Below are 11,089 nucleotides of genomic sequence, written 5' to 3' on the forward strand. Positions count from 1 at the left end.
ACCATAGAGTTAAACATGAATTTAACAGTGTAATATGTGTGATTTTATATAATATTGTATATTAACACTGTCAAATTTTCTTAAAATATAATTCATAAAAGATCTTTGACAAAGAAATTTTAAGATGCGTATACATATTGCGAACACAACGCGAGCCGAGCACGAGCCGAGCGCGCCGTATTGTGCTCGTTGTTCGCCGCGAGCAGCAAGAACAGCGAGATCATAGTCCGAGCCTTTTTTCAGTGTCAGTGCAGTTTTTGTTTGGTTTGGTAACAATTTTTTTTGAGTGGTTTTAGATAAAAATGGTTTGGTTTGGTACCATTCAAAAGAGAGGCAAAAATTATATACCTCCTAAAAATTACACAAGGATTGAACAAAAAATTGTCCAGATATAAAATTTTCAATTTGGCAAAAATAATCAATTTTTTGCAAAAATCTTAAAAAATTTATTATTTTCAGCAAATTTAAAAGATTTAAAATTGTATATTTAGATTATTCTTTGTTCAATCGTTGTGTAATTTTCAGGAGGTATATTGCCTGCCCCTCCTTCGAATAGCACCAACCATGTTTACCTAAAACCACTCAAAACATTTTCAGCTTATTTTTAAACATGAAAAAAAGGGGCTATAAAATTTTTTGAAAAAAATTGCAGACCCAGGTCAACTGAGAAACGTATTGAAGATTTTAAATGTACCATTAGTTTTTTTAATTATGGTAGAAAAAAGTAGCTACAAGAAAAAAAAAGGGATGTACTCAGACTTTTTGTACTAATTTGTTTTTCAGATGGTATTTCATTCTATAAATAAACATACTTCTTTTGCAAAGCACACCTTTTCCTGTTCCTACTGACTCTTTTCCCTTTTCCTCTCTCTTCTATAAGTTCCCAACATGCTTATAATTTTTTTCTTGCATATTTCTTCAGGTTTGCCTATTAAAGTGGCGATTTCCTTTCAGGCATCTATTTTTTTGGTTTTTTAAAATAATTTTCGTCTTTCGGGTCCCACAAAATAGTATGCGTCCTATACAACTCAATTAATTGAAGCAAAATATCCTCCGACCATGTAGTCTCCATGCCCGCCGATCAGACCAGAACGACGAACCTGCCACAACGCCGTCCAAATTATAACTGCGAGCTCCTTTGTGTTCGTCGCAAAAACCGACAAGTGGATCGCGACGATCACACTGTGAGCGGCTCGCGGGAGGCGTCCACATAATGACGAACTGAGCTTGTGGCAGGCTCGGCTGGTGCTCGGCTCGCGTTGTGCTCGCCATATGTATACGCACCTTTATAGTGTAAAGCATCATCAGAACCTCGTAATTAGTGGTTTCAATTACACTTTATACTTTTTAATTTACGATCATTCGCAATGTTTAAAAACACAATTAAAATTAATAGAATATCCTAGAAACAGCTTGCGGTAGTCAGTTGTAGCTTATAAAACAATAAACTTTTGATTTATAACCACAATTTCTCTAGACGGATGATAATAAAAGGCCCAAATGCCATTCCTCACAACCTTTGAAGTATAATTAGTGGACAAGTTAAAAGTTTGTTAACTTTTTCCACTAATTGAAGATTACTACTGTAACGTTCTAAGTTCGTTACATGTCTTTTTTATATATAATATATGATGTCTGGCCTATCATCACCGGATTCCCTCTCGTTCAGGCCGGATAGTTTATTTGACGCGTAATTTTTACGTTCCCTAGTCACCAACCCTGTTATCGTTCGACGCAACCCTGTTATCGCTCTGAGGAGGCGCTGTCAACATCGCTTCTGTCAACTCTCCGTGCTTAACCTCACTTTGTTTTGACGCTCTGTTGTATCCCAGCTTTTAGAAATGGTGATTATTTAAATCTTGCTGTATAATCTGAATCAGCTGCTATTTCAAAGCAACAGGGTACAGTTACGGATGTCCCAACTTGTATTTGTGTTTTGCTGGCACGTTGGCGTCCCTTTTCTTTTGTCCTCCAGAATGTCACATGGAAGAAAAGATATGTTGTTTATTATTTATTGAGCCCTCGGAAGTATTTCGAGGGTCCAAGGTACGGACTGTGTCCAAGGTACGGACTGTGTCCAAGGTACGGACTGTGTCCAAGGTACGGGTAGTGTCTTATGTACAGACATTATCTTATGTACAGATGTCCTGTGGACGAGTGTCCCAAGTAAGAATGATTTTTTTTCTTACATATAAGTGCCACAGCGTGGATGTAGCTTGAGTCCCATGCTGCTTCACTCCCATTTCTAAGCCTAGTCAGTAGCTACGGCTGTAGTGATTCGTGGTGTCCTCAATCTGGCCCCTTTTGTTGTTTTGGCCAACAGGATCGCCGACAGACAGTACAGAGATGCTAGACCACCTCAAGCTGCTACTGTTTGAAGCAAGGTTACATAAAAGAACAGCTAAGTGTATATTGAAGTTCTAGTTTTACATTCAACATCTAAAACATTTTCAGTCTTAAACAATAACGTACATCTTAAGTAATATCGTACAGACTATGTTCAGTGGTTAGATTGTTAAGAACATTCATGTCGATATAATCTTTAAAATATAATTTAGATCTTAGGTTTCATTGCATTACGTCTTGTAATGGTATTACTTTTATAGATATTATTGCACTATTTTAATACATGGATAATCAAACATAGATTCTAGAATCTACAGGTTGTAACATCTTCGATTTAGCATCATATGGAATATATCAGATTAATTAAAGTAATGCTACATTTCATATTTTCTCTTAAACTTTACATGTCCTGTATTTTATCGTAGTTGTTTTCATTGATATTTAGTACGACTCTTACCACCACTTTCTTTGACATATAACCACTATATATTTACTAGAACTCTACAATGTCATGTATCAGCAAAGAACGTCATGAATAAAAAAAGTCATTAGTTTTAAGTATTATACAACTGTGTTTTCTTTCTCTGTACATGCCTGGCGCCCAATATCTATATATCTTTTGTTAATTATTACAGATTAATTTTCTCTCTAGTGATACCTTATCCACGACTGCTGTCCGATGAAAAGCTGCCGTTCGCAGTGGTAGTGGTTTAAAAAACGCTACACTACCACTAATTTTGACGTTGTGAATGGTCACATTGATTTTGGAGGAGCAAACTTCTACGCTAATTGAAACCATTGATTTATTCCACTAGTTTTGAGGTTCTGAATGAAGGTTAATAGCGGCCTATGACAGTCTAAAGACTTCCTTGGTATGGGCTGAGCTTGTTCAGGTAGCAATTGACAGCCATATTATGTCCTGCAAGAGACCTGTTGTAGTCACTGTATTCCTTCTGACATTGAGTTAAGCATTGTAGTTCTATTTGCTGCTTAATGTAATAATTATCATATTAGGTACTTAAAATGTTTATTAAAATATAATAGTTTTTTAGTACCATTAGCTTTTTAACAATAAATTTAATAAAAATAAAAAAAGAGTATTTTAAGCCGTAATTTATAAATAACCATAACAGTTCCAATGTCGTTTAGAAATAGAGATGTGCTGTACATTTTAATCTATCTTATCTAAGATACAAACTAATGACTCCTGATGCATTTTACGTACGTAAAATAAGCCATGGTAATGGTTTCTCAAGGGTCTAAAGTTCACCATTCAGAAATTCAGAAAATATCAAATCACGAAAAGTTATTATTTTTCGAAGTTGTGACACGGTTAAAAATTTTCGAAGTTAAAGATTTCGAAGTTGTGACACGGTACATTGAACAGAAATTACTATGGAATAGCCATAAAACATAAAAATGACATTATTTGATATTTAGAAATGTTCAAAGAAACAAATTAAATTTTTCAAAGGAATGGAAATAAACAGACTGAAAAAATAACGATATACTTTTAAACGACTAAGTTAAAACCAATAGTTCTGCATTGTTAAAAAATTTTATTAGACATAGGTCTGTTGAATTGCCTATAATATGCAACGCCATTAAGTTAAGTAATTTTAAAATATTACGGGGATTTCCCAATCATTATTTTTTATATTCTACATTGTAAAAATCTTTTAAGTATATATATTTATTTTATTTTAGCTATACTACTATTGTACAATATTTACTTAATAACATATTTTTAAAATTCCCTCACGTCTAGAGTAGCTACATTAATCTTCAAATGCGCGAAATAAAAATAATTAAAAACAATTGAAATATCAAATAAATCATAGTTTTATCACATACAATTTAATTAAAAATTCGATTTCCTTGTAAAATACTTAAAATATTAAATATATAGCTCATAAATTCTATATAGCTCATAAATTCATTTCTAAATATTACAGTTGAAGTCTGCTCTCTCTGGTACAAATAAGAAACTTGACAAAAACATTAAATGAGAAAAAAATACCTCCCATCATAATTATACAGGGTGGTCCGAATTGCATTCGGGAAACTTTGGATTCTGCATATTCTGCAGATAAAAATAAGTAAAAAAATTGTATACAGGGTGTTTCAAGAAAAATGTGCCATCTCTCGTGGGGAGATTCCTCACGTAAAAATAATATTTATTTTTCATATCAATATATGTAGGTCCGATTCTGCTTTGTTTCGTAGCTACAGGGTGTTAAGTTTTAGTAATTTTTCGATTTATTATAATTTTCTAAGTACTTTTAGTGATTCGAGTGAAATTTTGAGGGTAAAAGTTACTATAAATGCGACATATTTTAAAGCTAAAAAAGTGCAGACATATTCACCAGTGACGTGCAATTGGGTTGTCACTGGAATATTTTTGAAAAAAGAAACATATGCCGATTAAATGGAATTGCTTTCCCTTGATATTTTGTCGAACTCGGCCTCCTTGATGAGATAAACAAAATTTTATTAATCACAATTAATAAAATTAAAATAAAAATAAAATTAATAAAATATATATTTTACCTAATTTATTATTAAATATTATTACTATTAGTTATTATGACTATAAAGGTACGCGCACACTGACCAGCGCCGCACTTGCCGCACGTATCGCACTTTTTTTTCTTGTCGCGCACACTGACCCGTATCGAACGCACTCACCGCATTATTCGCATTTGTTTCTTTTTGCATTTGTTTTTTTTTCCTCTTCTCTTCTCAGCCATTACTCATCCACTGCAGAATGTAGGTCTCTCTCAGTTTCTTCCACTCGTTTCGATTCTGTGCCCTCCTCATCCAGTTCTTACCGGCTACGGTTTGGATATCATCAGTCCATCTTTTAGGAGGTCGGCCGACTGGGCGTTTTGCTAGGCGTGGCCTCCAGCAAAGAAGTCTTTTTGCGCATCTTTCCTCGGACTGTCTGGCCAAGTGTCCTGCCCAAGACCATTTAGAGTTAGCTATCCTCTCTACGATGTCCGTTATCCTCATCTGTCGGCGAATGTCTTCATTTCTAATGTGGTCGGGAGGACTGATACCCATCATGGCTCTTTCCATAGCTCTTTGGCTCACTCGCAACCTGTTCACACTTCGTGCCGTCATCGTCCTAGTCCCCAAACCATAGGTCATGATAGGCAAGACGCATTTGTTGTAAACGTCTCTTTTTAGGCTATTTGGGATTTTGCTTTTGAATATAAAGTTAAGTTTACCAAAAAAGTTTGATTTTCCTTGCCGAGTTTTATGGCATATATACTCTTTAACGTTCTCAATCCTTTGTCCATTCACAATAAGTTGCTCTTCATTTTCATTTAGGGTTTTAGTTTTAGACAAATTCATTTTTAAACCTACTTGCGCAGATGTGTGGTGAAGTAGTTCGAGCACTGTTTGAAGTTCTTCCAACGATGAGGCCAGGACAACGACATCATCAGCGAAGCGCAAGTGGTTAAGCATCCCACCATCTACCCTAATACCCTTCTCGTCCCAGTTCAGCTTCATAAATACGTCCTCCAGGGCCAGTGTAAAAAGTTTGGGGGAAATAGTATCTCCCTGTCGGACTCCTCTTTTTTTTGCCCCTACTACACCCGTATTTGCTAATCGAATTTCTAATCAGTCCCTTCCGGAGTCCTGTCTGCGTGTTTTTTTTATATTTCTCGACAATGAATGACAACGAACAAGAAATAGTTATGAACTCCTTGCTAATAAAGGAAGAAGAAATCACGAGAAAGAATCGAAAATTATGGGTTCACAATAATTGCAAAAATTTTACCTTTAAAAGGGGAGTTTCACACATTGTTACCATATTTAATTGAGGACGAAGTAAAAATTTTTCAATATTTCAAAACGAGCCATAAAAAAATTGCAAACTTTCTTAGTATATTGAATTTCTAATCTCCTCTTCGGCTAGTTCGATTCAGCTACCCGCGTAGAGTGGAAGAAATTGCGTATGACGTCAGCAGCACTAGTCGCATTGACAGAAAATAATTCTGACCCAAGAATGCTGGCCGCATTTTCGTCGATGCGGCGCGTGCGGCTCTGGTCAGTCTGCGCGTACCTTAAGTCCAACCTACAGCAATTTCAAATAAAAAATAATGGCATTTAAGATAATTACAAAAAACCTAATTTTAAAAACTTCAAAATTATGCATTTCTATACCCATGTTTATAGAAACTTTTTTCCATATTTTTTGATGAGGAATCAATGAGTACTAATTTAAAACTTTCGCAAGTTAATGATATATATTTTTTTAAAGGTTGCTAATAGACTTGGATCAAGGCAAATTATTAAAATTGCGTTTATCTCATCAAGGAGGCCCAAATGACAAAATATCAAGAGACAACTTTTAATCGGCATTAAACTGCTGACACTATTTCACTAACAAGAGAAAAAAAATGTGGCGTACATGTTTTTTTTTTCGAAAAATATTCCAGTGATAACCCATATGCACGTCCCTGGTGAATCTGTCGACACTTTTTAGCTTTAAAATATGTCGCATTTATAGTAACTTTTACCCTCAAAATTTTATTCGAATCTATAAAATCACTTGGAAGAAAATTATAATAATTAGAAGGAAATTTAAGACTTTAACACCCTGTAGCTACGAAACAAAGCAGAATCGGATCTATGTTGAACCTATGAAAAATAAATCTTATTTTTACGTGAGGAATCTCCCCACGAGAGATGACACATGTCTTTTGAAACACCCTGTATACATATAGGGTGGCGCACCTCATTCGCCTCGGTAGATTACGAAAACGGAAAGATGTAGAAACAAAATATTTTATTGGTATATGTAGGGAGGCAATGTGCACAATTTAAAATTATTTTAAAAAATACAAGGTGTTTCAGAACTAAGACCCATACCAAAGTTATATTTTTTCTTATGAAACACCCAGTATTTTATTTCATTTTTGGATTCTTGGGCATAAAAATAAGACATTTATTAGGTATAAGGGTTAGATATGTTTAAAATATTTAAACTTTAATCTTAATAACGTTTCAGGATTAGGTAATTCTTGTGCTGACTTTAAAGGTAGAGAAATAAATTTACTGCAAAATGTTACTGCTTCCTTAAATCTATACAGGGGTACCAAAAAAATTGATGATCTATTTTAAATATTTATTTTACATAAAAACTTCGTTATTTCAAATGCAACCTACTCTATTTTTTAAAATAGATCGAAGCAGATTCAAATGCTCTTTCAAACTACATATATTAGGGTTTCCTATATCTATCTGGCTCAGATTTTGAATAGAAAGCGATTTTTCAATAAAATGGCAATGAAGACGGCTGGTGTCGCCATGGCAATTTTTAGTGATAGTTTTAGTTTTTAGTTTATAGCTTTTTATGAAGCTTACTGTCAACTATCATTTGTGATACTAACATAAAATTCCATATTTTCAACCAACAATTGCCAACTAGACTATTAGCGTATAATAGATTTTATGCACCTCCATAACTTGATGTGACAAGAAATATGTTTTGGAAGCCAGCTTTGGAAAAATATTTTTGTACTCAAAAAGTACGCGAAATGGCGTTTTTTACAAATGACAAAAAATTTAGTAAATACTAGAAGGACCATTATACGAAAAAAAATTGGTCATTGATGGGAATGGAAAATATTTACAGTAATACTTGGATAGATAGATAATTCTTTATTAGTTCCTATAAAATATTACAATATACAAAATGCAGGCGTGATGGTAGTTTCGCCCTTCCCGTAGTTTTTCGTGATTTTTGTGAGTGTCAAATATTAAAGCACTTAGCTAAACATAGGCACCCCAAATATCATTCAAATAGGAATAATGGTCCTTAAAATATCTTAAAAAAATGTTTTATTTGTTTAAAGTTTGATGCCCTCTAACGGACAAATGAAGAATTTTTATACAGAGGTAAATTGTGTCCAATGAACTTATTTTGGTCAAATACCGTAGTAGTTCTGTCAATGGAATTATTCAATGGAAAATATGTCTAGGAAATATTGGGACACCCTGTATATGGAAGTTTCCAAACAAATGTTTTGTAAGGAACATAATATTCAGGATGTATAAATCTTCTATACCGGGTGCGCCTCAAAAGTCGCTCACCCCCGATAACTTTTTTATTTTTTCATATAAACAAACGGTACAAAAATTTGGTATGTTAAAATGTGACATAAATTAGGATTGATTGACATATTCAATTGTCTTTGGATACTTCCTGCTTCACAGGAAATTACTACAACTTTTGAATTTTCAATGGCACCCTCATTCAAATTTTTAAGTTATGTGTATTTTTTTACTTTATTTGATAGAAAATGACACTCTGAATAGAATGACATATCATATGTCAAGTTTTAACATTTTCGCATATGGTTTATCTGAAATTGTAACATGGGGTTCATAACGAAAATTTGACTCAAAATGCCAAGTGTGTGGTACCAAATTATTCGCAAAAAAATGTTTTTTCCAAATATTCTAATGATCCACACTTGTTCCATTTGAAAAAATTGAGATATGATTAAAAATACGATTTGGGCACGTTTTAACCAGCCAGGACAAGAGAAGAACAACATTAGACAATCAAATCTATTTTTCCAAGGCTCATTGATTAAAAATTAGTGTTTTTTTACACAGCCATGGCACTCTAGATTGAAATTTAAAATACGATTTTTTTTAAGCAAAAATGTCAAAAGTTGACATATGATATGTCATTCTATTCAGACTCCAAAAAAATGATATATGGGTATTTCGCCACTGTTCTGCAATTGTTGCTACAAGTTCTATTCAGAGTGTGATTTTCTATTGAATAAAGTAAAAATATACTGAAGGTGCCATTTAAAAATCAAAAGTTGTAGTCATTTCCAGTGAAACAGGAAGTGACCAAAAACAATTGACTACATCAATCAATCCTAATTTATGTCATATACTAACATATCAAATCTCGTTTTTAGACGCATCTGGTAGATATAGAAGATATATTTCTAATTTATTTTTTATAATAAAATATTCCCTGACATATAACTGCTGTTTTGTAAAATGTTCAGCTTTCAAAAATAATGAACTGAAAATAAAAAGTTATGTTTGTTTGCCGTTACAAACCTGTGTTACTACACCACACACAAAGAAGTGTCTACAATACAAAACTTGTGTTAAAAACTAACTTAAGATTCATATAAATATAGCCTCTGCAATGAATAATTAAACTACCTAAAGATATGAAAAAATGTAAACTTTAATGTTTCTGCTAATCCATCATAAAAATATAATTAAGGAGGTAAGCTATATTATATTGAGAGATGTTTCCTTTCCACTGTATGTAAAGGAAATATCTCAAAAAGGATTATTACGTTATCTTAAAGTGAGTAAGTTATGTGACTAGAATTCTTGAATATTGAAAACTACAAAAAAATAACACCTACTAGGTATACAATACAAACTAATTTGCTTTCCATTTCACCATTGTGTATTAAACATTTGGTGCATCACACGATATATACAATATGATCAAAAAGTTATATATTCAAGTGTGTTATGACAGATAAACAATTCATGGTAAATTACACTAGAATTTTACAAACTCCAGAAATCAAAGCCTGCTTGTTGTTACAATTATTTCTGTTAACAATGTTACAATTTCTCTTAACATAAACATAATTTTTAATATCATTAGCAATTATGATTTAATTAATTTCATAGCACAAAATACATACCCTACCTATCTGCTTCGATAAAAATCTGCTCAAAATTCTAATTTGGTATACAAATAAAACTTAGTATATAGAAATTATATAATTTTAGATACCAAAATAAAACACAAAATAGTAGATATTGCAAATGCTTCCAATCTAAATTAGAAAATATTGATACACAAGAACAAAACAACATTACAAAACAAATATTACACGAAAGATGAACGAATTTTCAATGTCACAAAAAATAACAAAATAGAAGATGAAACTAAAATCAAGTGATCTAAACCTACCTTGAGTACTTGTCCTTTCCTGAAACTTAACTCATCATCAGCTGTTGCATTAAATTCATGTTTGGCCACAGCCTCCATTTTCAGTGGTTTGATAATTTTATTGGTTTTCCTTCGAAAAGTCTCTTTGAAATCAAATATAAAAACTTATATGGCTTGGGGGAAAATGATTCACTTCTCTGTTCACTGCCCAAACGTCAAAATAAGGAGAAAAACAAAAGACGATTTCTTAATGCATAGGAAGAAATTCTTTTCACCACACGTAACGTTTAGTTGAATATATCGCGTAATTATTTACGACGACATTTGTACACAAATATATTTTCAATTTTTCACAACACTTGGGATATTTAAAATTAATTACTAGCTTATCAAATGTAATTCAACACTACAATGAAAATATTGGTTCGCCTTCGACTTCGGATTTTCCGAAGATTAACAATCAATGTTGCCAACATAACGAGAACCTAAACAAAAAATTCCAGGAGATAGAAAGATTCAAATTTTATTATTTTACTGCACTGTATGACGTCACTAAGAGACCACTTCAGTGCTGCAGGCTAGAAGGCCTCAGGCTTCAGGTGGCTTCAGACTTCTAGCTAGGTCTAGGCAGAGGTCTAGCTATAGGTCGGTCTTTATGTTAAGTCAGTCGCCGATAAGTATATAATAAATGTACGTAGAATCTATGTAATTTGAATTCTGCTACTAGCAAAGTAATAAATCGTTCTCTCTAAATCATTGGTAATTAGAATTTTGTTTTTTAAT

At 32.9% G+C, this 11,089-nt stretch overlaps 1 protein-coding gene across 1 annotated transcript in view; it reads right to left on the reverse strand.

Annotated features, from left to right (window-relative positions):
• The window catches only part of LOC115885754 (protein enhancer of sevenless 2B), a 30,991-nt gene extending 20,226 nt beyond the window's left edge, over positions 1-10,765 (reverse strand). Inside the window, exon 1 of the mRNA XM_030904764.1 lies at positions 10,328-10,765. Coding sequence (XP_030760624.1) covers positions 10,328-10,405 — 78 coding nt within the window. The 5' untranslated portion in view covers positions 10,406-10,765. The remainder of the gene's footprint in view (positions 1-10,327) is intronic.
• Between the last annotated feature and the right edge of the window lie 324 nt (positions 10,766-11,089).

This window comes from Sitophilus oryzae, unplaced genomic scaffold (genome assembly GCF_002938485.1).
Source record: "Sitophilus oryzae breed Bouriz unplaced genomic scaffold, Soryzae_2.0 scaffold_41_pilon_pilon, whole genome shotgun sequence".
Classification (NCBI taxonomy): Eukaryota; Metazoa; Arthropoda; class Insecta; order Coleoptera; family Curculionidae; genus Sitophilus; species Sitophilus oryzae.